This window comes from Rhinopithecus roxellana, chromosome 12 (genome assembly GCF_007565055.1).
Source record: "Rhinopithecus roxellana isolate Shanxi Qingling chromosome 12, ASM756505v1, whole genome shotgun sequence".
Lineage (NCBI taxonomy): Eukaryota > Metazoa > Chordata > Mammalia > Primates > Cercopithecidae > Rhinopithecus > Rhinopithecus roxellana.
Genome location: NC_044560.1, coordinates 22,326,320 through 22,352,958, shown reverse-complemented (window position 1 = coordinate 22,352,958; position 26,639 = coordinate 22,326,320). Strand labels below are relative to the sequence as shown.

The 26,639-nt window shown below is 60.6% G+C and overlaps 1 protein-coding gene across 2 annotated transcripts in view; it reads left to right on the top strand.

Moving 5' to 3' along the window:
• TP73 (tumor protein p73) overlaps window positions 1–22,839 on the top strand; it is an 86,477-nt gene extending 63,638 nt beyond the window's left edge. Inside the window, exons 5-14 of one of the 2 annotated variants that reach the window (XM_010361777.2) lie at window positions 12,381–12,567; window positions 13,263–13,378; window positions 16,456–16,565; window positions 16,967–17,109; window positions 17,521–17,609; window positions 18,711–18,832; window positions 19,387–19,535; window positions 20,314–20,452; window positions 20,838–20,931; window positions 22,072–22,839. In XM_010361777.2, coding sequence (XP_010360079.1) covers window positions 12,381–12,567; window positions 13,263–13,378; window positions 16,456–16,565; window positions 16,967–17,109; window positions 17,521–17,609; window positions 18,711–18,832; window positions 19,387–19,535; window positions 20,314–20,452; window positions 20,838–20,931; window positions 22,072–22,404 — 1,482 coding nt within the window. In that variant the 3' untranslated portion in view covers window positions 22,405–22,839. Of the gene's footprint in view, window positions 1–12,380; window positions 12,568–13,262; window positions 13,379–16,455; window positions 16,566–16,966; window positions 17,110–17,520; window positions 17,610–18,710; window positions 18,833–19,386; window positions 19,536–20,313; window positions 20,453–20,837; window positions 20,932–21,408; window positions 22,035–22,071 lie in introns of those variants that run through there. The other variant, XM_030941613.1, reaches the window with a different exon arrangement.
• Window positions 22,840–26,639: the final 3,800 nt, after the last annotated feature.

Here is a 26,639-nt window from a genome sequence, read left to right as displayed (position 1 = left end):
CTGGGAGCTCTGCCTCCCTTCCTCCCATGGTCTGGGGATGCTGCTGGGGTCTCCACTGTGCTTGGGATGCACTGCATGTGGTCTGAGCTGATCTTCCTGGAAGGACAGGAGCAAAGCCCTCTGCTGGCTGACTTCCCCCACCTGGGGTGTCTGCCACCCCCACCTCCTGCCAGGTGTGTGGCATCAGGTTCAAGGGACTTCATGGTTTTGTCTCAATTGCCTTGTTCTGCAGGACGGGCTGGTCAGCTGCACCCGGGGGAGGGGAAGGCTGTGCCTGGTGCCCAGGAGAGGAGCAGCGATGCCTCCACTTCCTCGCTCCCTCCCTGCTGGGCTTTGTGGATGCTGGGGCTGGGGGTTGGGGCGCGAGCTGGGGAAGGAGATGCTGTCGCCTGCACCCAGGACTCCTCCTCCGAAGCCCTGTGGATCCAGGGGGTGGAGGTGGAACAAACATTGATAATGAGATTTTTGGCACCTCAGCTCTCTGGGAGCAGAACCCCCTTCCACCAGGGCTTCTTCCCTTGCCCAGGGAGGGGCAGGCAGGTGGTTGGCTCACAGTGTGGGACAGGGCCTCCAGGCAGCCCACTTGCTCCCAGCTCTGGGGTCCCACCGTGCGGGCACTGCCCGGACCTGCTGCCTGGACTTGCGTCCGGCCTCTGCACCGTGGCTCCCTGGGCTCCCGGCACACCAGCCGACTGGTAACTGATGGATAATTCTTATTTTTCTCGAGTACAGTTCCACATTGGCTGCCGCCCTCCTTTCTCCCCAGTCAGGAAAAACACCCTCGCCAGTCCCCAGGTGACCACAGCTGCTACTGGGGTCTTTGACCTCTGCTTTGCTGAGGCCCACGATGGGTCTCCCCAGGCCCGGGGGTGTCCATCTGTCCTAAGCAGCTTCCCTCAGACTTCAGATCTCCTTGGGCACTGAGGGGTCTGGAGGCTGCGGTTCACAGGCCTGTGCATATGTGTGTATACACACACAGACATGGCACCCTCCCACATGCATGCACACGCATGGATACACAAGTCCATTATGCACACGCAGGCACATGGAAACACACAGCCGTGCATGTACCTGCACAGGCCTCCCCCCGTCGCTGCCCAGGGTTCTAGAGCTCCCACCCATGGAAAGCCAGGAGGAGGAGGAGGCGGGTCATGGGTAACCGAGAGCCAGAGGAAGGATTTGTGTTTAGCCACGAGAGTGTAACCAGTGACCAGTGACAGGGCAAGGCTGGCGTTTGGTGAGAGGGACCCTGCATGGTGAGAGGGGTGGAGCTGGCACCTGCTGGGGTCCTGATCCCAGGTCTGCCTGGGAGCACCTGCTCCTTCGCCCCTCTGCCCTGGCATCCTCACCTGCAGAGAGAGTGTGGCCTGCCAGCCATGGTAGGGACAAAGGAGCTGGCTCTTGGGACTTCTTAGGGCAGGGCAGGGTGCCTGGGGAGCGCTCCACACACGTGTGCTCTTTGTGAGTGCAGGGCTGATGGTGACACCAGTACCCTTCTCCCAGTTCGACACCCCCTGTGGGACAGTGTGGGGTCAGAGCATGGGCAGAGCTCTCTGCAGGGCATGGCCCGGCCTCTGAGCCCTGCTGGCCACTCCTGTCCTGGGAGCCCTGCAGGTTGGCAGTGGCTCAGACAGCTGGTTCCAGGAGGCCCTCGGGGAGGAGAATGAACAGGAGTTCCTCTAGCTGTTGGAACAGCCCAAGACGATGGGCATCGGATGCTGTGACACCCCGGCTCAGCCGTTCTGCCCCCAGCTCAGCCTCATTGGGGAAGGTGGCTGTCCTTGGTGTTTGGGAAGTTTGGGGACAGGGTTCTGAGGTCAGGCAAGAAAGCATTGTGGGGTTGGAAGCCCTGGCCCAGCACAGCATCTATGGGCACCTCAGGGCAGGCTGAGTGACACCACCCACAGCCCACGAGGCAGGCTGCCATGGCAGGAGGATGAGGACACACACAGGTGCGATGGCCGGCTGCCCCAGTATCCCTCCAGACAGACAGATGGACACAGGGGGCTGGACACAGCCCCCTAAGTGCCCTCCAGCTGCTCTCAGACTCAGCGTGTGTGTGTGCGCGTGTGTGTGTGTGCGCGAATGCACATGTTCGTCTTAAGGGAGAGGTGACTCCACGTCTAGGAAAGCCCCTCCAGGAGGGACATATGGAAGGATGGTCAGGGAAGCACAAAGGGCTTTGCTCGGGATTCTTGGGGAGAATGAGGCTGAGTCAACACTAATGGGTCTGGAGCAACCTTCCCAGCGCCTCGGAGGCTTGCAAGCAGGAGAATAATAGCGGAGGTGTCCCAACACGATCGTGGTATCAATTGCGTTATCCTAAAAGTTTATGGAATGCATGAGTGGAATTAATACCTTTTACTGGCACCAGAAGCAATTATATGTGCGTAAAGCTGAGGGAAGAGTTCTAACAATGTTTATTGTGGAGATGAAACATGGATTATTAGGGGAAACAAGAGTATTTAGGGTGAGATTGCAGCAATTGTTCACATCGTGCGGCGCAGGGATCTGCGGCAGGGACGGAGCTTCCAGCAGGCCTGCTCCGGCTGCGGTCGGTGCCTCCGGGGCAGGTCGGCTCTTCTCTCTCCACTTTCTGGAGCAGTCAGAGGAACTCACTCCTGGGCCCTGGAGGGCACAGAACTTAGCCTTGGAGTCCCCGAGTGAGGCTGCGGAGGCCCCAGCTCTGAGACCCTGGGTCCTGCTGCCCCACCCCACACTGCCTGCTTCTTGGAGGAGACAGGAGAGAGAACCCCTCAGGGGACAGGATTCCCTTCCATAGGCGTGAGACTGTTGTGGGAGAGGCATGATCCAATGTACGTTTTAGGAAGAATCATCATCTATTTTCTAGGACTCCAGTCCACAGCCCTGTGGACCCAGCATGTCTGATTAGTAGCATTGGCAGCAACATTGCCCCTGTGTGCAGAGCCTCCCATGCTCCCCACTTTACAGATGAGGAAACTGAGGCTCCCAGAGGGCACACCAAGGTCACCTGTCAGCAGAGGGCAGAGCTGGGCCTGGCCCCAGCAGCCAGACCCCTAACCTTGCCCTTGCAGCCCATGTGGTGGCTCCCCCGGCCCTTGCATGTCCCTGGACAGGTCCCCATGAGCAGCCCCTGCCCCCTGCCCAACCCTCTGCTACCCGAGGGACCACAGGCAGGTCCCTATGACCGCCAGGGCCCCCAGGGGAACCAGTGATAGTGAGGTGCTGGCCTCTCAGAGGGACCTGCCTGTCCCTAGGGGAGAAAGTTTTGGACCAAGCAGGGTGTGGGGGCAGCCCAGGCTGTGCCTCGGCCTCTGTGAGCCTTCCACTGCTGTCTGCCAGTGAATCAAACTGGGACTAGGGGTGGAGAGTCCATCCCTGTCTGCTTTCACTGCTTGGTTTTAGTGACAAAGGAAAATCCCTCGGGAACACTCTATCACTGGACTGCTCTGAGGCTGGCCAGCCTCACGGGCGAGAAGCCAGGCAGCTAGGCTTGGGGACCCGCCTCTCCTGGTGCCTCCCTGCCCCCTCTTCCTTCGCCCCTCCCAGGCCTGGCCTCAGTACCACTAGCTCCCGTTGACAGGGGAAAGAGAGGCCCGCAGGGGAGGACTGTCCCCGGCTTCTCCTGGACCTAGTGCTGACGCCAAGATGCGGTCCTGGGTGACCTGGACCTTGGGCCGCGTGGGACTCTGGGCAAGGTGAGAGGCTCAGCTGGGCAGTGAGTTAAAGTTTTGCTTCCCGGTCTGGTGGGTTTCTGCTACCCCAGGCCAGTGGTCACTTCTGGGATTTTCTGAGATTCCAAAAGTAGAAGCTACACTCAAGGTATCTGGATGGACCCTGGAAGCCCAGCCCCTGCCTCTGGGTCGAGAAGCCCCTGAGCCACCTCCAGACCTTCTGTCCCTTTTCCAAGGAGCCCCAGGAAGAGGGGGTCAGACAATTCCAGGGTGTCCTGGCTGGAAAGAAAAGCATCTTCTCTGCACTCCAGGCAGACAGCGTGAGGTGCAGAGACGAGGTGGCGGCCGAGGCTGGTGTCCACAGCTGGGGGCTGTGATGGGGCTGCAGAGGCTGTGAGCGGTGCAGCGCATTTTAGGGCAGAAACACTCTTGTGGAGAAGTGAACAGCACTCCAGGCTTCAGTGAAGCAGAAGTCAGACCCCATGGGGAAACCGCACAGGGGAGTTCCCTAAAGCCCAGGACCACCCCAAGGGTTGAAAACCCACCCCTCCCCCAGCCATGCCACTGGAGCGAGGCACCCAACTCCTTGCACCTGGCACTGGGAAGACCCCACTCTCTGCAGGGGGTCAGAGATTTAGAGGCCAAAGTTCTCCTTCCCCCAGGCATTTCACTGAAGAGCTACAAGTTTAGCAAAACCTAGATTCTAGCCAACTATTACCTTAAAACTGAAGAGGGACCCCTACCACCATGTCCACAGCTTACTCCCTCCCTCCACTGTCCCCGGCAAAACCTAGATTCTAGCCAACTATTACCTTAAAACTGAAGAGGGACCCTACCACCATGTCCACAGCTTACTCCCTCCCTCCACTGTCCCCGGCAAAACCTAGATTCTAGCCAACTATTACCTTAAAACTGAAGAGGGACCCCTACCACCATGTCCACAGCTTACTCCCTCCCTCCACTGTCCCCGGCAAAACCTAGATTCTAGCCAACTATTATCTTAAAACTGAAGAGGGACCCTACCACCATGTCCACAGCTTACTCCCTCCTTCCACTGTCCCCGGCCACCTCCAGCTGCTGCCAATTCCAGCCCCCAAGGCTATCCCAGGAAGCTACGACCAGAGTGGGTGTCCTGTGAGCAGAGGACACCCACTGACCCTGGGGCACCCTTCCAATCCCCACGGCTGACAAAGCCGGGCCTCAAAAGGCTGGGTTAATCCTGGCTTCTCCTCAAAGCCACAAGTCAGGGTGGGGGTGAGGATGGCGGGGGCGAGGATGGCGGGGGTGAGGATGGCGGGGGCGAGGATGGTGGGGGCGAGGATGGCGGGGGCGAGGATGGCGGGGTTTCCTCCCCAGCAGTTAAGGGGCCCTCTGTGCAGTGAGCAGAGTAGGTCTGCTGCCAGCCTGCTGGGCCTCTTGTGGGACAGTGCGGGACAGCTCCAGGGCCTGGCCCACAGCCCCGCTAGCTAGGTCCTTGCCAGAGGCCAGGCAACAGGATGGCGCTGTCAAAAAGCAAGTTGTGGGCAGAGGACCCTGTGCTTGGTCCCAGCTGGGGGCAGAGGCTGAGTGCGGTGCTTTGAACACTCCGTGTCTTCAGAGTGGAGGGGCAGCTGCTGGTGGGCGTTCCGGGGCCCTCTGCAAACCCAGCTTTTGTCTCCACGGACCCAGGGCACTGTCCTGCCACCCCCTCTGTCCCCAAGGCCCCAGAGGGGGTACCTGGGTCCTGGAATAAGAGCAGATGGAGTTCCTCACCCTGCCTGGACAGCTCATTCCTTCCTGGGCTTGGGCAGAGTGATAGTGATAATAGCACCTACCCGGGCACCCGCCGCTGGGAATCAGGACAGCAGCGAGCGGGTGTGGACTGGGCCCTGAGCTCCTCACACAGCATCTCGGCAGCAAAGCAGAGGCTGGAGCTGTCCAGGCTGGGCCACCCAATCCCAGCCAGACACAAGGAAGTCTGTGTGAGTCTCAGTCTCTGTTGTCCATGGAGACTCCTCCCCAGCAGGACCAGGACAAGTGAGGCCCCTGGCTGTTGTTCCCCTTACCCCTGACGAGCTTAAGCCCAGCCACGGGGTATGAAGCCTGTGTCCCACCTGACACCTCTGCAGTGCCCAGTCTTCCTGGAACCGAGGGGTGCTCTGCCCAGATCCCGACCCCAGGCCCCAAGTCAAGCCCGGCAGTGACAAAGGGCTGGGAGATAGAGCCTGGAGGTCAGACAGCTCTGGTCTGGGTGCTGGTTCACCCCAGCTTAGCAGGCAGGTTTGGGTCGCTAAATGGAGTGACAGTGCCTGACCTCCCAGGGCCAAGGTCGGATGAGGGCCCCGCACAGGGCAGTCACCAATGGGCAGTGGATGTGGCCATGAGGGTAGACCTGGGTGCCCCATGGAGAAGGCAGCATAGCTGTGCCCCATTCCCCAGCAGGTGGATAGCGCTCACTGTCTCCCCAGGTCTCCACACCAGCAGAGGCAGACACCTCGGGCAAATGCTGCCTCCAGCCTCCCCCGACACTAGACCCCTCTTATCTCCTCTGGCTGTGGCCCTCGTCTCCTACCGGACCCCTGGGCCTTCACTATGCGCTGGAGACAAAGCCACCAAGTCTGTCCTGGGCTCAGCACATACCTGCTTCCCTCCCCTCCCCTGATCACAGCCCAGGACAGAGATCTCTAGAGGCAGCTGTGCATGGGACGAGGGCCGAGCTGGCTCCAGCTCCTGTGGTCTGGGGGCTCGTGGCCTCTGGGCCTTGGCTGAAGGGGGTGTACTCAGTGTCTCCCAGGGAGCCGTGCTTCCAGGCTGTGAGAGTCCCCCGTGTGGCTGCTGCTCACCTGTTTAGGACATGGCTCAAGGTCACGGTGGGGCAGGCTGCCAGCTCCGGAGCGTCCCTCTAGCCCCTGGCCCGCCCTCCCCAGGGAGTGATTTCTTGTCCACAGCCTCTGGGGCTCTACCAGGCCTCCGTCATGGCTGAGGATCACTTGGCATCTGCAGAGGATGTTTCTGCCTCTGGTTCATCCTCCACAGAGCTCTTGGCCTGGGAGCCCCGGCTGGCAGCAGACACATCTGTCCCCAGCAGCCCCCCAGCCAGGAGCTCTTTCACAGCAGCCTGCTTTCTTGGGCAGTGCTGGGCCTGGCACTGGCTGTGGCCTCACAGGGATTCTGAAGCTAGCTTGAGCCTCTCATCTGCCTGGCCTGTGGGCTGTGGGTGTCCTGGTGAGTGAGCTGTCACTGCCTTGACCATGGGAGCCCCCGCTTAACACCAGGGTGTCCTGAAACAGGGGCGATTGCCACATGTGTCCTTTCCCCCTCCCCAGGCTGCTGGCTTCCTTGGGGGCAGGGAGGGACCAGCCCTGTGACATCCGGCCAGGCCTCCCTGACATCTGTCAGAGCCCAGCCTGTGCTCCCATCAGCTCTCTGAGGGTGACAGTGACATTGTGCACCAGTGAAGGCCACAGCCTCCCATGAAGGGGGCTGTCACCGAGGGGGCCCTGTGGCTGCCACCTGAGGATACCCTTCCTCTCTCAGAAGGAGAAAGGGACCCAGGAGGACCCTAATCCACAGGCTGTTGACCCTGGCTCGTGCACGTGTTTTGGGGGGTCCATCTGTGAACCCATGAATTTAATGGCAAGGGTTCTGTGGCTTAGCCCCAGGAGATTTTCTAGGGAGAGGAAGGGTCCATGGCCTTAGCAGAGGGTGGGCTCAAAGAGGCCCGTAACCCTAGAGAGGAGAGCGACGCGCCCCTAAACACACACATGCACACACAAGCAACGAAAGTGGATAAAAGTGGGCAACAAAAAAAATAATTTAGAAAATAAAAGCCCCCACCGCAGGCCCCATCTTCCAGAATCTGTCGCAACAGATTCACCCACACTGGTTAACGGTATTTGCGGTTTGCAAGATGCTACACGTCCCGGGAAAATGACAGACAAGTTATTATCACCTCTCCGCTGTCCTCCTGCCCAAACCTGCCCGTGCCAGGCACCCAGCTGCCGGGGAGCGAGGAGCGGGCATGAGGAAATTAGCAGCCCCGCGCCGCACCCGCCCCTCGCCCACCCCCGCACCAGCCCTGCCAGGCCCAGGGCTCCCAGCCAGGCTGGGCCCACGTTGGACTGGGGCGGGGGAGGAGGGGAAGGAGAGGAGGGTCGGAGAGGAGCCGGCAGCGTGGGGAGGGACGGGTGCAGTGGCGTTTGGGCAAACCCTTTCCTGCAAGCAGGACGGCGCATGCACCCTGGGCAGGCATGTCCAGGCGGCTCCGTGTCAACAGCCGAAGATAAATACGATTTTATCAGCTCAGAATCTGTTGAAACACATCCATCTAGCGGTTCTAGGGAAGGAGAAGGTAGGAGGGGGGCGGCAGAGAGGGAGCGTCTCCACGTGACCTTTCCTATAGAATAGGCTCCACCGGAGTCCTCCTCCTCCTGCCCGTTTTCCACAGGGCCAATCCCAGGCCTGAAGCCCAGAGTCCTGCTGGGGAGATAGGAGGAAGGAGCTGGGGAAGCGCTCAAGCCGTCCTGGCTCAGCCACCCCCTGGAAGGACCTGGATCTCTCAGGGCTCCCTTCCTTCCCGTGGCCACCTGTGTCCCACCCCCAGATGCTGCCAGGGCAGGGACATCACAGACATCCCTCCCCGAGGTCACCCAACTCTGGCCAGGCTGGGCACCTGGGGTCCAGTTGGTGCCAGGGTGAGGTCTGCCAGGCATGTGTGCCCCGAAGGCCATGTGAGCACTGCACTGGGGACACCCCTGTGGGGAGGAGAGCCAAGCCCAGGACCTTGGTGGCCTTACCGGCCAGACGGGAGGAAAGGTGCTCACATCGCCTGAGGGCAGCGGCCTCCTTGTTGTCCACCCTGAGGCCTGGGCCTCCCTCCACCACTGGCCCAGGTCGAAGACCTGCCCGCCCTAGGTCACTCCACACTCCAATCCCAGCCCCCACTTCCCCGGGTGAGTGGTCCGGCCGCCGCCTGCACCAGGTACCAGGGACAGCTCCCGGCGCGCCCAAGCCCCTCCCCGGGGCGGGGCGGGGCATCCATAGCGCTCCCCGCGCCTGGGCCCCCAAGACCTCATGCAGACGGGAGTCCCTCCGACAGTGCAGACAGAAGCACGCACTGGGCCCTGCACCCACTTCGTGCGCCCTGGCCCTGGGACGCCCCACCACGCAGCTTCCAGAGCAGGAATCGCAACTTCACCCTGCCAGGAGCCCCAGAGGGAGCGGGGCGGGCTCAGCAGGGCGCTGCCAAGAGGCCGCTGCTGCGTAGGTCTGCGAAATGGGAGCACGGCTGACCCTGAGGCCCGGGCGGGCGGGAGCTAAGGCTCTGCAGAGGACTATGGCTGGGGGTGGTGGGGCAGGGGCCTAGGGGAAGGGCTGCAGGGGCCAGGCAGGAGCTGTGAAACCCCCTTAACAGCCGTTAAGACTCCATGGGGCTGTCAGGGAGTGGGGGCTGCCGGGGCAGCCCTCAGGCTTGGTTGCACCCAGAGCCTTACTCCATCTGTGTCCAACCGACTGAGGAGCCCAGGCGGCCTCCCCTCCCCCTGAGTGTCTGGGGCTCCTTGGTGGATCTAATGCCCCCCACCTCAGGCCGTGGACTGGGGCACCAGGGTGGAAGACGCCTCGGGGGACTCAGCCCCAGAGAGGGAACTGCAGGGGAGTGGGGCGTGTGTAGCTCCAGCCCCTGGCAACCAACATCTCCTCACCTGGTGCTGAGAATGACAAGGGTGCAGTAGCCACTGACACCTGCAGGCCACTGTGTTCCCAGGGGACACGCAGTGAGTCACAGATGCAGGCGGAGAGGCGTCCTAGCAGGAGGGCACAGAGCCAAAACTGCCACCCGCAAGGCCAGATCTCAGAGGCCCTTCTCCTTTGATGCCCCTGAGACTCTAACCTGAGCCACCCCGGCCAGGGTCTGCTTCAAGGGGGGGTCTGTCGCCCCCTCCCTGCTCTGTGGTTTCCCTAGGGAGCGGCTAGGATGGATGGCATTTATTGAGTACCAACTGCATACCTCCAGCTGCTACACGTTACTGAGGAGAGACAAGGGGGACAGAGCCAGGTGCCTGAACTCCAGGGGTCTGTGTTCTCTGCACACAAGAGGTGCTCCATAAATGCTCAGCGATGGGCAGCTTGCCCTGCAGGTGGCCTGGCCTCAGAGAAGCCTGGCGACACAGCTGCAGGCCCTGTGTTCCTCTCCCCTGCTTGGGACACTGGCAGACAAAAGCCTGCCACCACCTGGCCCCTCCTCTTTCTGTCCCCACCCAGCACAGATGGAGACCATGCATGGTGTGTGGCTTCAGGCAGGGCCTTTGTCCAAGAGACCAGTGTCTGGACACAGTCCACTCCAAGGTTGGGCTGAGAGCCCTGCCTGAGTCTCCTGTGGGTCTAAGTCTCAGAGGATCTGAACTGTGAGCTGTTCCCATGTGCCCTGGGGACAGGGCTACCTGCTTATCCTCCCAAGTGATGCTGTGGGGAGCAAAGGGGGCATTTGTAATGGTGGGGACACTGTATGTCAGCGGTCACCTCCAGGGAAGCCAGACTGACCCCACAGCAAGGGGACTGCCGTCCTTCCTGCCGTGCCCAAGGCTGCAGCTCCAATTGTTCAGGGCAGTTGCCCACACAGGGCTGAGGCTGAGGGTTGCTGGCTCTGCAAGGTTGATTCTGCTTTCCTTTTCTTTCTTTCATTTTTTTTTTTTTTTTTTTTTTTTTGTGATGGAGTCTCTTTGTCACCCAGGTTGGAGTGCAATGGTGAGATCTTGGCCCATTGCAACCTCCACCTCCCGGGTTCAAGCAATTCTCCTGCCTCAGCTTCCTGAGTAGCTGGGACTGCAGGCGCCCACCACCACCTTGCCTGGCTAATACTTGTATTTTTGGTAGAGACAGGGTTTCATCGTATTGGCCAGGCTGGTCTCGAACTCCTGACCTCAGCTGCCTGCCTTGGCCTCCCAAAGTGCTGGGATTACAGGCGTAAGCCACTGCACCCGACCTGTTTCCTGCTTTTCTAAACAGCGCCCAGCCTCGCCTGCAGGGTTGTGCATGATGATTCCTTTCTGCATTTTTTACAGGACTGGGGATGGGCAGCTTCCTGCCTAAGGCCCTGTGCCCAAAGTGGGGGTCGCAGGCAGGGGTAATGGAGACACTCTAGCTCCAGGGGCTCCAGATGGATGGAGGATCTAGGAGGGGCCAGCCCTTTGGTATCCAATTCCCATCCTGAGGAGGCCACTGAAAGACCCCCTTCCACTTGTCCCTCCAGTCCCCTCACACCCACGGCAGGGACAGGCCAGCGTTCCTGGCTGGGTCCCATTCGGGGAGCCCAAGTAACTCATCAAAGAGGGGACTGATCCTACTGCGCAGAGACAGGGGCACTGAGGGTGCTGCAGACCCAGGCCCCACCCACCATGGCTCATAGGCTCCATCAGCTCCATCTCCCCTGTCTCTTTCCTCCTTTTTCCTTCCTCGCTTTTCGTGTGCCTGCACCTGCCAAGGACCTGTGTGGCTCCTGAGAGCCCCTCGTGTCCCTTGATGGCCAGAGAGGCAGCACAGGTGGCCAGTGGGGGTCAGGGGGTCAGGGCTCCCTATCTTCCTTGGCAAAGGGCTTCCCTGGTTCTGCCAGTAGCTCCCTGTGTCTGATCTCAGTTTCCCCAACTGTTCCATGGTGGAGTGCGATGGGACATCCTCCAGGGCATTTGCGGCTGCAGTGACTTGTGATTCGGAGTCATCGGGGGCTGGTGAGGGGCGCAGAGGGCATGGGGTGGGAGCAGAAGTCATTCTCTGAACCTGAGACCAGGGATCATTCCTGATGGCCCTGTGGGGAGAGGGCATGAGGACTCCCAGCAGGTGCCCAGGAGCCAGACACTTGGGAAATCAGCCAGCTTGGAAGTGAGTGGACGCCCCTGCAGCAGCCTCAGCGGGATCCCTTTTAGAACTCATGAGAGCCGGCCTGGGTCCTCAGATGGGCAGCCAGGCCCTGTGGGGCAACGATGCTGGAGGCCTCTGCAGGGGCTGGATCAGGAAGGATGTCATCCAGTCCTCCCATAGCAGGGCCCATGTTGGCCCTGGACAGACCTCTTAGCTCCTTGAGTCCCAAGCTGGGGATACTGAGGCTTGGCTCGGCTGCTCAGACTTGGTGGCCCCAGCAGGAGAGGGTGTCAGAGTCACCAGGGCTGCTGAGGGCATAAGAGGCCTTCACACCTTCACAGGCCTTCACACACACACCAACCCAGAGAGCTCTCTATGGAAACTTGAATGCATCGTGGGCACCCAGCCCATCACACTTGCTCTGTGCAAATGCCAGAGAAGCCTAGCTCTGGTCTTAAAAACAGATTCAATGCTGCAAATCTACCTCTTCAAAGCACTGCAGTGGGGGACATGGTTTCCGCAGGCCTGGCTCCCAGTCCCCATTCCCGCCCTCACTCTCCAGCAGCCCCTTCTTGCTCTCCTGGCCTTTCTTGTCCCCATCCATAAACCTAAAGCCTCTCCACCTGGCTGCCACCGGCACTCACACCCCTGCTGTCATGGGGCCCAAATGACCTGATGGCTGTGGAGTGGGTGCCAGGGCAGCCGTGCCTGGATTCGCACCTCGAAGGACAGACACCTGGAGGGATTCACAGAGGGGCTGCTCGGGGCAGTCTTCATCTGGGGCTTGTGGAGGGGCTCCCGTGGGGAGAACGTGGCTCCCGATGGGGGGTGGCCTGGACAGGGGTGCAGTTGGGACCACCGGTCTTACCTGCTCCCTCTCCCCCACCCCAGTACTCTCCACTCTTGAAGAAACTCTACTGCCAGATCGCCAAGACGTGCCCCATCCAGATCAAGGTGTCCACCCCACCACCCCCGGGCACCGCCATCCGGGCCATGCCTGTCTACAAGAAGGCGGAGCACGTGACCGACATCGTGAAGCGCTGCCCCAACCACGAGCTCGGGAGAGACTTCAACGAAGGTGAGGGCCCCCAGCTCCTCCCCTCCGGTGACACTTTGCCCAGCATCCTGCACAGCACAGCAGGGGGGTGCCTAACTGGGAGAGAGTGGGGCTGATGGCATGGGCTTAGCATTCCCCTGGGAGGGCTTTCAGTGCCTCCCCCAGCCCCCTTTTTCCCAGTTCTGACTGGGGCCTGCGGGGCCCATGCTCCTGGGCAGGGGCAAGTGGTCTGGGCAGAGTCTGAGGGGCAGCGGCCTTCTGGGGCCCCAGAGATCTTATGTGCCATAGCCCCTCTCTCCAGTGTGCCTGGCAAGGCTTATGGGCTAGCCCATGGATTAGCAGGAGAATCAGGGAACAGAGCCACTGGGCAGGCACCCCCAGGCACAAGGGCTGCCAGCCGGCCTGAGCCTCATCTGGAAGCCCACGGACTGGGCCTGGTGGTCTCAGTTCTGCTGCGATGCACCTGGCACAGTGCTGTGCACCTCTCTGCACCTGACAGAGCTGGGCACCTCTCTGTGCCTGGCATGGGGCCAGGCACCTCTTTGAACCTGGCAGGGGCTGGGCACCTCTTTGAACCTGGCACCGGGCTGGGCACCTCTCTGCACCTGACAGGGGTGGGCACCTCTCTGCCTGGTACAGGGCTGGGCACCTCTCTGCACCTGGCATGGGGTGGGCACCTCTGTGCACCTCTCTGAAGTGTTGCCCCCTCCCGGCAGGACAGTCTGCCCCAGCCAGCCACCTCATCCGTGTGGAAGGCAATAATCTCTCGCAGTATGTGGACGACCCTGTCACCGGCAGGCAGAGCGTCGTGGTGCCCTATGAGCCACCACAGGTAGGCCGGGAGCCAGGCTGTGCCCAGGGCCCTGCAGTCAGCCGTACGGGGTGTGGGGTCCCCTGAGGCAGCCCCCGTCCCTCCTCAGTTGGCTGATCTGCCCATCCCGCGGCGTCTGTCCGGGGCTCCCTGCTCTGTGTTAAGTGTGCGTCAGGGACTCCCTCACCCACACAGGCCCACTGTGCACACTGGTGCTCTGGCCCCACATCCGCCTCAGGCCCTCTCAGGGCCTCAGTGTGCCCCGCTCCATAGTGGGGAGTGGGTCTTCAGCCTTGCCCTCCGTTGGTGCCCAACACTGCTTCTGGCTTGGGGCTCCCAGACACGGATTCAGGAGATGGGAGTTCCCTGCCCATTTAGACCCTGGACTGGCTGGGACAGAACCGAACCAGCAACAGTGCCTGAAGAGGTGGCAGATTCTATGAAGGGGGTTGAGGGATGGTGAAAAGACTCCTAGGCCAGGCCAGGGGCCCAGAAGAGGCGGCCTGCAGGAGGCTGAGGCTGGTCAGCAGGGCGGAGAGCCGGGAGGCCCCGCTGGACACCACGTGGGTGGGGGCTGCAGGGAACTGGGGGGCATGCAGGCTGGAGGGAAGGGGACATGGAGAGGCTGGGGGGTTTGACCTTTGACACAAAGGCAGCAGAAGTTTCCGGGACACCATTCTGGAGCTGATGTGGGGCCCAACTGGTGTGAAAGGCTGGGGTAGAGGAAACAGAGGGTTTGAAGCTGCTGCAGGGTGGTGGGGCAGAGGCAGAACAGGTGAGGAGTGGGTACCAGGCCCCCAGGGAAAAGCAGGCAATGGCAGGCCTCTACCTTCCCTGTACCTGGTTCTGAGACCAGGCTCCATGCTGTACCCAGCCCCAGCCTCCCTCACCAGGTCCCATCCCTGTACCAGGCCCCCAGGACACCCCAGGCTCCTGTCCCTGTGCCCAGTCTCCAGGTCCTCCACAACCCTCTACCCTGTACCCAGGCCCCCTTCGAGGTCCCCATCCCACCATCCTCTAAGAGCAGCCCCTTATGTCAGCAGAACCAGGGCCCAGGAGGGCTCCCTGAAACCCATGTCCCACCCTCACCTGCCCCGGCCTGCCAGGAAGGCAGAGCTCTCTCGCCCCCTGGTGGCTGCCATGTGACAGCAGTTCTGAGAAAGGCCAAGATTTTCCCAAACCCCGAATGGCTTTTGTATTTGTCTCCAGGGTGATGTGAAAACTGCCCACATTGTGGTCTGGGGATACTCATTGATCAAGAGTTTTGGTTCACGGCTGGGCGCGGTGGCTCACGCCTGTAATCCCAGCATTTTGGGAGGCCGAGGTGGGCGGTTCACAAGGTCAGGAGATCGAGACCATCCTGGCTAACATGGTAAAACCCCATCTCTACTAAAAAACACAAAAAATTAGCCAGGCGTGGTGGCAGGCACCTGTAGTCCCAGCTACTCGGGAGGCTGAGGCAGGAGAATGGTGTGAACCTGGGAGGTGGAGCTTGCAGTGAGCCTAGATCGTGCCACCGCACTCCAGCCTGGGCAACGGAACGAGACTCCGTCTCAAAAAAAAAAAAAAAAAAAAAAAAAAAAACCAAAAAAAAAAAACAGATTTTTGGTTCATGTCGCAGCTGTACTGCAAAATCCCTGGGAAACGGGAGTGTGCTGGGGGTGGGTTCGCTAGGGACAGCTCTGGTTCCTCTTTCTGCCCAGATGAGCCCACAGCATGCAACACACACATACGCCCCCAAAATCTGTGCAGGCACACACACTCACACCCAGCATCTGGGCTTGACCTCCAGCCTGTGTCAGGGGAGAAGGTTGGGGCAAACAGACCGCAGGACTCTGTGCTGCTCTGAGAGCAGAGACCAGGTCTGAGCCCTCCCAGAACCCAGAACCAGCCCAGTGCTTGGTGTTCAGTGATCTTCATGAATGGGTGGGTGGATGGGGTGAGTGGGTGGATGGGTGGATGGATGGGGGTGGTTGGGGTGGATGGATGGATGGATGGATGGATGGATGGATGGATGGATGGGTAGGTAAGCGGGTGGACGAGTGGGTGGATGGATGGATGGGGTGGTGAACGGGTGAATGGATGGGTGAACGGATGGATGAATGGGGTGGGTGGGTGGGTGGATGGATGGGGTGGGTAGATGGATGGATGGGGTGGGTGGGTGGGTGAGTGAATGGATGGTTGGGTAGAGGGATGTTGAATGGATGGGTGGGTAGAGGGATGGGTAGATGGGGTGGGTGGCTGGATGGATGTATAGATTGATATTGAATGGATGAGTGGGTGGATGGATGGTTGGATGGATGGATAGATAATAAATGGGGGAGTGGATGGATGGATGGATGGATGGGAGTGGGTGGTGGATGGATGGATGGAGTGGGTGGGTGGGTGGATAGATGGATTGATATTGAATGGATGGGTGGGTGGATGGATGGTTGGATAGATGGATAGATAATAAATGCGGGGGAGTGGATGGATGGATGGGGTGGGTGGATGGATAGATAATAAATGGAGGGAGTGGATGGATGGATAGATGCGTGGATGGATGGATGGATGGATGGATGGATGGATGGATGGATGGAGTGGGTGGGTGGGTGGATGGACTGATATTGAATGGATGGGTGGGTGGATGGATGGTTGGATAGATGGATAGATAATAAATGCTGGGGAGTGGATGGATGGATGGATGGAGTGGGTGGGTGGATGGATGGATGGATGGATGGATGGATGGATGGATGAATCAATAGATAGATGGGTAAATGGATGGATGGGTGGATGGATGGGGTTGGTGGATGGATGGGGTTGATGGATGGATGGATGGATGGATGGGTGGATGGACGGATGGATGGATTAATGGGGTGGGTGGGTGGATGGGGTTGGTGGATGGATGGGGTGGGTGGGTGGATGGATGGATGGATGGATGGGGTGGGTGGGTGGATAGATGGATGAGTGGACAGATATACAGATGGCAAAAACTATAGAGCAGGGCACCCCCTGCCTACCTTGAGCCAGAACCAGACATGGAGCTGGGGGCTGCCACCTTAGTGGATTGGGGATGCGTGCTGATGCTAGACCCCCTCTCCCTGCTCCCCCGTGTGCAGGTGGGGACAGAATTCACCACCATCCTGTACAACTTCATGTGTAACAGCAGCTGTGTGGGGGGCATGAACCGACGGCCCATCCTCATCATCATCACCCTGGAGACGCGGGAGTGAGTCCCGGGCACACGGGGTGGAGGTGGGACAGGGCTGGGCAGGCACGGCTGGGGGAGAAGGGGAGCTGTCATGGAGACCTGCATGCCGAGGCCAGCTTGGGGAAGAGACTGGGCTGTGCTGCTGGAGGAAGGGACTGCCCTCTGGCCTGAAGGGCCTGCCTGGGCAGGAGCTGGGCCTTTGGAGGGAGGCGGGAGTCCTGGGCGAGGTCTCAGGGCAGCCTCCCAGCTTTGAGCCTCTGGCTCCCTCTGGTGGGAACACTCGCTGCCGGCACTGGGTGCTCCACGGTGACTCAGGACTCTCAAGGCCGGTCCTGCAGGGTCCGAGGTGGGCAGGGAAGGTGGGCAGGTTGAGGGTGGGCAGGATTGAGCTCACAATTCTGGCTGTGCCCACCCGACAGTGGGCAGGTGCTGGGCCGCCGGTCCTTTGAGGGCCGCATCTGCGCCTGTCCTGGCCGCGACCGAAAAGCCGATGAGGACCACTACCGGGAGCAGCAGGCCTTGAATGAGAGCTCTACCAAGAACGGGGCTGCCAGCAAGCGCGGTGAGCAGCCGGCCAGGGGGAACTGGATGCTGTGGGAGGGGAAGGGGACACGGGGCTGCCAGCAAGCGTGGTGAGCAGCCAGCCGGGGGGAACTAGATGCTGTGGGAGGGGAAGGGGACACGCTGGCAGGACACAGTGCGAGCCCATGCCCCAGGGACAGGGCCAGCCCCTGAACGGCCCCCCAGACCCAGAATCCTCCCTGACAGAGCCTGAGGGCAGCCCCCAAGTAAGTCGCTTGTCCTGAGGTGGCCAAGGGCACCTCAAAGGCCTGGGTGGCACTGCAGGTTTGCCCATCCCTGTGGGCTGCTCACCACTGGACCCACCTGAAGAATCTATTGGCCCCAAGGGTGGGGCAGGTCTCCCTCCTCCCGGAGGGTGGCTTCACCCCACCTGCCCTGCCTGGCCTTCCAGCCTTCAAGCAGAGCCCCCCTGCCGTCCCCGCCCTGGGTCCCGGCGTGAAGAAGCGGCGGCACGGAGACGAGGACACGTACTACCTGCAGGTGAGTGTGTGCTCCCGTACAGCGGCCGGGAGACCTGCCTCGCCTCTGTCGTCTGCTGAGCCCAGGCTGGGCCATGGGGAGAGACCCTGGAGACCATGGTGGAGGGGGCGGGAGGCACCCAGCCCTGAGTGAGAGGGTCCAGAGGGCAGAACCTGCTTGCAAGAGCCAGACCAGCAGGGCCCAACTGCAGGGCATCCCTGAGAGTCCCCTCAGCCCCAAAAACCCAGTGTCATGCCATTTACAATGAAGCCATGTGTACATAGCACAGGTGGGGTGGTGCGGAGTCCACCGGGGTAGAAGTTCAGCAGGAATCCAGGACCCTAACGTTGGCCAGGACCCGTGGCCATGGACCCCCTGAGTGTGCCTCTCACATGTGGCCTCCAACAGGTGAATTGAATCGGCACAGGCTTGGCTAGGATTCGTCTTCCATGATGTAAGCTTTCAGTTTTTTGAGCTCCAGAATGAGCCCCAGCTGGGGCCGGTGGCTCATGCCTGTAATCCCAGCATTTTGGGAGGCCAAGGTGGGTGGATCACTTGAGCCCAGGAGTTTGAGACCAAAGTGGGCAACATAGCGAGAACCCCATCTCTACAAAAATTAGCTGAGTGTGGTGGTGGCATGCACCTGTAGTCCCAGCTACTCAGAAGACTGAGGCAGAAGGATCACCTGAGGGCAAGAGGATTGCTTGAGTCCAGGAGTCCAAGGCTGCAGTGAGCTATGATGATGCCACTGCACTGCACTCTAGCCTGGGCAACAGAGCAAGACTCTGTTTAAAGAAAGGAAGGAGAGAGATACTTGGTCTAAAAAAAAAAAAAAAAAAACAGTATCTGTTGGTGGGGGAGGAAAAGGGAGGCTTAGGGACCACAAGGAGCAGGCATGGTTCTTGGGGACAGACCTGCCCACTGAGTCATGGGCTCTGGTTAGACCTGCTTCTTGGGAAGAGGAAAGAAGGTCAAGGGATCCTGAGCCTCTGGGGTGCCGGGGAACCCCCACAAAGGACAGATGCTTTGCCAAGCCCAGGTCCTCCTGAGGCTGCGGCCGCCCGCCTCCCTCCCACGGGGGTCTGGGGCATGTGGGCAGAGCATCTGCTCCTCTGTGCTCAGGTGCGAGGCCGGGAGAACTTCGAGATCCTGATGAAGCTGAAGGAGAGCCTGGAGCTGATGGAGTTGGTGCCGCAGCCGCTGGTGGACTCCTATCGGCAGCAGCAGCAGCTCCTACAGAGGCCGTGAGTCAATCCCAGCCCACCATCGGTGTGGGGAAGCTCATGGCTCAACCCCGCAGGAGAAGGCCAGGAGGACCAGCAACCCCTCCAGAAGGCATCATCTGCCAGGGACAGGCAGCAGGGTCCAGAGCTCAGGGGCCCACCCCACATCTCCTCCTCCAGGAAGCCTTGTGGGACTTGGGGCTGCCCTGGGACCCTAGGTCATGGCCCTTGCTATGCCTCTGCCACTGAGGGGTCTTGTAAATGTCTGCTGGGTGGAAAGGCCAGGAGGGGTGGCCAGAGTGACCATGACCCACTAAGACCAGAGGCCAATTCCAGTGGCACAGGTCATCCCCCTGCCTACCGGCCCCGCCATGGCCAGTGTCCTTCTCAGGAGCAGGCCCAGTGGCTGTGCATGGCCATCCTCCAGCCACGCTCTGACATCAGAGGAGGACAAAGCCACTCTCTGACCTCAGAGTCTCCACCCATTCGCAGCATGGGGGCATCGCGGGTGTGGGTGGTTGGTGGGCACGAGGCTGCCTTGCTTCCCACCCATGCAAGCCATTGCTTCTGAGCAGGAGTCACCTACAGTCCCCATCCTACGGGCCGGTCCTCTCGCCCATGAACAAGGTGCACGGGGGCATGAACAAGCTGCCCTCCGTCAATCAGCTGGTGGGCCAGCCTCCCCCGCACAGCTCGGCAGCTACACCCAACCTGGGGCCTGTGGGTGAGTCCCTTGGGCAGTGGGGGCCCATGGGCAGGGCGGGGAGGCCCACTGGGGGCGCCTGGCTCAGGGTACTCCACCCAGCTCGGGACCCAGGGCAGGTGTCTCTGTGGCTGGCTCCTTCCAGCGGTTCTACCCTCTGGGCAGGAGGCGCAGCCACGGACAGCCCTCTCTGCCCACTCCTGGCTGTGGGCGGTGGAGGGGGCATGGTTAAGAGCGTGGAACCCACACACCTACACCACCTCTTGGCAGGCAAGGAAGCTTGCGGAAGGCTCTTAACATTACACAGCCTGTTTCCCCATCAGCAAATGGCCACAGAAGTACCAGGCTCACTCCTTGTGAGGATTAAATGGTGCAAGACCTCCTCAGGGACCCCAGCACAAGCTGGGGGCTCCATTGGATAGAGTTTGGGCCCCCTTCCCCTGGAAGGTCCTCATGTGGGCAGGACCAGGCATGATCCCAGTGCTGCCAGCAAGCACCCCCAGGTGTTTCTTGAGGCCCCGGGATGCGGCGAGCACTCCAGTGCCAGCTGTGATTGCTCTTACGACCCCGTGCCTTGTGGGCACAGTCATCGCCGTCCCTACTAGGCGGGGCGAGGACACAGGGCCCCAGGTGTTCAGCCCTTGCTCAAGCCTCCAGCTGGCTGGAGTGATGCCAAGGATCACATCGCCAGGCCTTGGGGTGGCTCCCCTGGTGTCCAGAGGTGTCTGGAGCCTGGGTGGAGCCTGCACCGGGATGCCTGGCCTGGCTGCCCTGAATGCCCCACCTGCTTCTCACCCAGGCCCTGGGATGCTCAACAACCATGGCCACGCAGTGCCAGCCAACGGCGAGATGAGCAGCAGCCACGGCGCCCAGTCCATGGTCTCGGGGTCCCACTGCACTCCGCCACCCCCCTACCACGCCGACCCCAGCCTCGTCAGGTGTGTGGGCTGCCGAGGGCCTAAGCATGCGCTGTCACCCTGTCCGTTCCCCTCTGTCCTTCTGGCCATGTCAGCTGCCCTGCCCCACCCTGTGTGCTCACCACTCGCAACCCCAGATCAGACAGGCGGGTGGGGACAGTCAGGCTAGGAGCATCGAAGATGCTGGGGAAATGGTCCACTTAGAGGAAAAACACAAAAAGCCGGGTCTTCACTGACCTGTCCCCAGCTGAGCCCGTCCCCTCCCCGAGGGATGCCATGGCCACCTGTGGGCTGGAGGGAGACAGTGACAGTCTCCGCCCCAGCCAGGCCACTCCCAGAGGTGAGGGCTCGCACAGCCCTGTGCTGGGAAGCTAATGGTGCTTCCTTTCTCAAATTCTCTCTGCAGTTTTTTAACAGGATTGGGGTGTCCAAACTGCATCGAGTATTTCACGTCCCAAGGGTTACAGAGCATTTACCACCTGCAGAACCTGACCATCGAGGTAACCCCCGGGCGACCCCCGCTCCGCACAGGCAGTAGCTGGAGGGGCCCCTGAACAGAGGGCAAAGAGCCTTCTCTTCCTTGCTCTCGTGGCTGGGAAACTTGGAAACCCTCTCCCACGGGCAAGCAGATGTGATGACTTGACTCTTGAGAGCTCAGGCAGGCACAGCCAGGCAGGCGGCTGGTGGCGCAGGACACAGGCCCAGGCCTCCAGATGCTGAATTGGTCATTTGGGCCTTTTCGGGCTCCCAGCAGCCAGTGTGCCTTTGATTTTAGGGGATGGGCTGTTTCCAAGGCACAAAGAACAGAAGAATGTAAGGCCCTGAGGGAGTCAGTCCAGTTCAGCGCCATTTACACCCGGAGGAAAGGGGACCCGGGGAAGCCAAGCGCCTGACCCAAGGCCACACAGCTCTTGGCACCTGTGGGAGCTGATCGCAGGCACCATGATTAAACAGCCACGACTTGTCTTTGGGTTAAGTGAGACCAGCGGTGCACAAAGCCTGCTCCTAGCCTAGGACAGTGTGAACCACAAGACACTGTCAGGCAAGGAAGAGCAAGCCCTCTGCCGGAAACCCGCCCCCAACCAGTGCCACGGCCCAGGTCCAAGGACCGTCCCAGACCATCCCCAGCCTGGGGCTGCAGACAGAGATGAGGGTCAGTGCGAGCTGGGGCCAGCTGCTCAGCCTAACTGTCCCTCGTGCAGAGGGTGGCCTCATCTGTGTCCACTAACCGCCCTCCCTGCAGCCTGTCCCCAGTACGCTGAGCCAGCTCCAGGTCACATGTTAACCCTTGCCTCCCCTGCATGTGTGTGCTTCGTGTGGTGCCTAGAGGGTGCTGGGAGCTCATGGATGAGCTGGGGGTCTGCTCCGGGGGGCTGGGACATGGAGCCCAAGGAAGGCTCTGCCCTGAGGCAGGGAGGCAGTTCCTCCCCCAGGGCCAGGTAGATAGATGCTCAGGGAGCTCCATGTCTAACGCTCGGAGCCCTGGTGGGCTCTCCCCTCCCCCGTGCCCCTCTCCTGCCTACTCTGGTTGGGGGTGTGGGGCCAGGGTGTGGTGTGGCCAGACCTCCAGGCCCAGGGCGGCCCTCCCTGCTCTCCCTGTTCCCACTGCCCCCTGCCCCTAACGCGCAGGCCTCTCGCAGGACCTGGGGGCCCTGAAGATCCCCGAGCAGTACCGCATGACCATCTGGCGGGGCCTGCAGGACCTGAAGCAGGGCCACGACTGCGGCGCCGCGCAGCAGCTGCTCCGCTCCAGCAACGCGGCCGCCATCTCCATCGGCGGCTCCGGGGAGCTGCAGCGCCAGCGGGTCATGGAGGCCGTGCACTTCCGCGTGCGCCACACCATCACCATCCCCAACCGCGGCGGCCCCGGCGCCGGCCCCGACGAGTGGGCGGACTTCGGCTTCGACCTGCCCGACTGCAAGGCCCGCAAGCAGCCCATCAAGGAGGAGTTCACGGAGGCCGAGATCCACTGAGGGCCCGGCCCGGCCAGGGCTTGTGCCACCGCCCAGAGACCCAGGCCGCCTCCGCTCTCCTTTCTGTGCCCAAAACTGCCTCTGGGCGCAGGGCCTCCAGGCTGTGCCCCGGGAAAGGCAAGGTCCGGCCCATGCCCAGGCACCTCACCCGCCCCAGGAGAGGCCCAGCCACCAGAGCCGCCTGCGGACAGCCTGAGTCACCTGCAGAACCTTCTGGAGCTGCCCTAGCGCTGGGCTTGCGGGGCAGGGGCCGGCCCACTCTCAGCCCTGCCACTGCCGCGCGTGCTCCATGGCAGGCGTGGGTGAGGACCGCAGTGTCGGCTCTGACCTCCTCCAGGCCTCATCCTAGAGACGCTGTCACCTGCCGACCAAGAAGGTCCTTCCAGAGGAAAGAATCCTCTTCTCTGGTGGACTGCCAAAAAGTATTTTGCCACATCTTCGGTTCTGGAGCGTGGTGGGCAGCCAAGCGACTGTGTCTGAAACACCACGTACTTTCAGGGAATGTCCCTAACTGCCTCTTGCCTGTGCCGGGGGCTGGGGACTCTCTCTGCTGGACTTGGGAGTGGCCTTTGGCCCCAGCACACTGTATTCTGCAGGATTGCCTCCTTCCTGCCCCTAACAACAACCAAAGTGTTGCTGAAATTGGAGAAAACTGGGGAAGGCGCAACCCCTCCCAGGTGTGGGAAGCATCTGGTACCGCCTCAGCCAGTGCCCCTCAGCCTGGCCACAGTCGCCTCTCCTTGGGGACCGCTGGGCAGAAAGGGACAGCCTGTCCTTAGAGGACCGGAAATTGTCAATATTTGATAAAATGATACCCTTTTCTACACAGTGGGTCAGCTTTTTTTTTTTTTTTTAAAACTTCCTTCCTCAACATTCGCTTTCCAGCTCAACCTAGCGCCCATGAGCCGGGCTGCCGAAGCTGAGTGAGAAGCCAGGTGGGCGGGACTTGTCCCCAGGAAGGCCGGGTGGGGAGGAAGCCTAGAGGGAACACTGGGAAGGGCAAGTTCACAGGAACGCTCTGCCGTGGGAGCAGCTCCTCCCTTGCCGCTGCCACCTTCTCTACCACTGCGAGGTCCAGAGGGCAATACTTTCTCTTCCAAGCAGCGGCAGTCAGGGAACAGACTGAGAGGTAGGTGCGGGGGGGGGGTCTAGGCCTTCGTGGAGCACCCCAGGGAGTTAGTGGGCCCCAGAGAGGCAGTGTCTGCACAGGCCCCTACTGGGGCCACCTCCATCCACGAGGAGCAGCCTGAGCCTTGGTGGCTGGAGCTTGACGGTCCCGGAGCACAGTTCCAGGGCAAGGAACCAGAGCCCCCCAGGGAGCCTCACAGGTGTGACAACGCCCTTCATTCCAGGCAGGTGGGCCAATGGAGAGTAGTGAGCAGCCAAGTGACTGTGTCTGAAACACCATGTATTTTCAGGGAATGTCCCTAACTGCACCTTGCCTGTGCCGGGGGCTGGCGACGCTCTCTGCTGGACTTGGGAGTGGCCTCTGTTCCCAGCACACTGTATTCTGCAGGACCGCCTCACTCACGTAAGCTGAGACACCACCCAGAGTGCAGGCTGCCTGGCCCCTTCTGAGACAGCTAGCTCCACACCCCCTGCCTAGGGTATGTGTGGCATCAGTTCCTAAGAGCTAGGAGCTTCCCCCACTAACATCTCCCAGAAGCAGTTAAGCCCCCCAGGGCACGGCAAGGTTAGACACAGCCCCCATCCCCAGATCAGGACTCCATCTTGCTAAGTGGCATCACCGTCACCAGCCTCCCCTTATTTAAAAGCAGTGACTGGTGTTGCCACAGGTGCCTGGTCTACGAAGACGCAGGCATCCCTCTCCCACACTGTCCACCTCCCCGGGGGCCACTGACAGCACAGCTGCCTGGGTGCATGTTTGTGGGGGCAGCAAGAACGGGGCTGCTGGCTGTCAGGGGATCTGGCTGCAGCCAGGGCGAGAGCCTGGCCCTTCCTTCTAGCTCCTTCTAGCCGAAGGGCAGGCTCTGGCTGCTCAGCTTCTAGGGTTCCATCTCCCTAGAAAGGTGCCCACACCCAGGGCATCCGTCAGTAGGGGCAACAGCAGCGGACTCAGGGCTTTCCCAGGGTGGCGCAGCCACCCCAGCTGCATGTCACCTCAACTCTCCATCTTATTGCCATTTCGTAGATGAGGAAGCTGAGGCCAGAAAGGCTAAGACCCGTGCCCCAGGCATCACGCCCATCTCTTGGGGGCTGAGCACTGCTACCCGAGTCCACCTCCTGAAGCCCCACTCTGCCCCATGCTCCACTTCTAGAGCCGCAGGGGCCCATCCCAACACTCGGGGTTCCCGAGCCCGGCACGGATGCGCTTCAGTTCCAGGGGGTTGTTGATTTGTTTCTTAGGCATGTTCCCTGTCCACCCTGAGTCCAGTGAGGCTGTCCTAAGAGCCCCTGTAGTGTGCTGCTGGGGTGGGGCGGGTGGCACAGAGCAGGGACAGGCCCAGAGGCAGCTGTCACTGGAACCCCAGCCAGACGTCCAAGGAAGCCGGTCAGAACACGGAGCAGCCAGATGGCCCCAGCCGCACCTGTACAGCAAGCCCGCACAGCCTCCTTGCGCTGGAGAAGCAGTTGTCAAAGTAAATAGAGTCGAGACTTTGCTGTGGTTAGGAGAAAGTGCAAATTCCCAGGAACAAGAATCCTTTAAGCGATGTTTTTTATACAACCAAACAAATCAACAAATAAATCTTGAAGACAGATGGTTTTCCCAGCAGTGCAGGGGTAGGAGGGAGGCTGCTGGCACTCCTGGAGCCGAGGGGGACGGGCAGTGGTCCTGAGTCTGCTCAGAGAGGCCAGGCAGAAGGAGCTCACCAGGCAGGTCAGCTCACGTCTGTCCGAGTCACTCTGGTCAGAAACAGCGACTCTCCCCCATTCCCCCAGTGTTCCCACCAGGCCTGGGCTGCTGGGAAGCCCTTGCTGTACCCAGGGGCCTGACTCACAGTATCCTGGCACAGAGACACCTGTCACTCGGAACAGTCAGTGTCTCCAAAGCACAAACATCCACTCCTCTGTTACCAGTTAAAGCACTTTAATGCTTTAGGGTGGACACGCGACCCCATCCGTGTGTCTGTGTGGGCTGGTGCTTCTCCGAGCAGTATTAACGGACGCCCTCCAATGACGTAACAACTGTTTTTGTTCATGTAATCTTGGGAAAATGTGTTATTTTTTTAGCTGTGTTTCGGTGGGGATTTTTGTTTTTGTAACATAATAAAGTGTACGTTCCAATGACTGGTTCTCATGACTAAACCTCCATCTCCGAGGGGCTCAGACAAACAGGGCGGCTCCTCACAGGCGGGAAGCCTGTGGCCTCTGCGGCCGGCCCTGGCAGCCCACCAGAGTTTCTCTGTGTCGTGAGTCTGATGGGTCCCTGGGGTGTCCCTCTGCCCTGTGCCTCGGAGGACCTATGGGCCAAGCCGAGTAGCCTCATGGGACTGACCGGGCCTCTCAGGCCTCCTAAAGTGCAGGCCCATGAGCCCTCATCCAAGCCCTGTGGAGCCCAGGCTTTCTGGACTTGAGCTAGGCCAAGCAGGGTCTCCAGGTGTCACAGACACCCACACAGAACGCACTCTCGTTTCTCAGCAAAACCTAAGGAAACAAAAGGCAGCAGAGAGCCTCGTGCTGGCTCAGGCCAGGCTGAGACCAGAGGGCTTCGTTTCAGTTCTCTTGGTTCCCAGGTTTCTTGGTTTCAGACTTGTGAACAGTGACTAGGGTCCTGTCACAGCAAAAATAAGGCTCTAGAAATCTCTTCAACCTCGAAGGAGGCCTCAGTCTTTTTAGAAATTGGCCTTAAACAAAGACAGAAAGGACCAAGGCAAGAGGAGAGATGCTGCTAGGAAGCTCCGCTGAGTTCCCCCACAGGTGAGGTGCAGGTGAGGTGAGGCGCAGGTGAGGTGAGGCGCAGGTGAGGTGAGGCGCAGGTGAGGTGAGGTGAGGTGCAGGTGACGCACCATGCCTGGCCTTGGCCCCACCTTCCTGGCTAGTGCTTACCCCCTTCCCTAGGCTCCTACCTGTCCCCACATCCACCAAGGAGGGCTGGGCGGCGGTGGGCCCACCCCCTCACAGCCACAGAACTCTGGATCACCAAAGTGCTGAGGCCTCAAACTAGACAGGAAGTGGAGGGATTCGGGATGTTCCCTCGGCAAGAGGGTGCCATGTAGGACGTAGAAACGGGGACTCTAAAACGCCCTTTCAGGAATGGACACAGAAATGTGAGC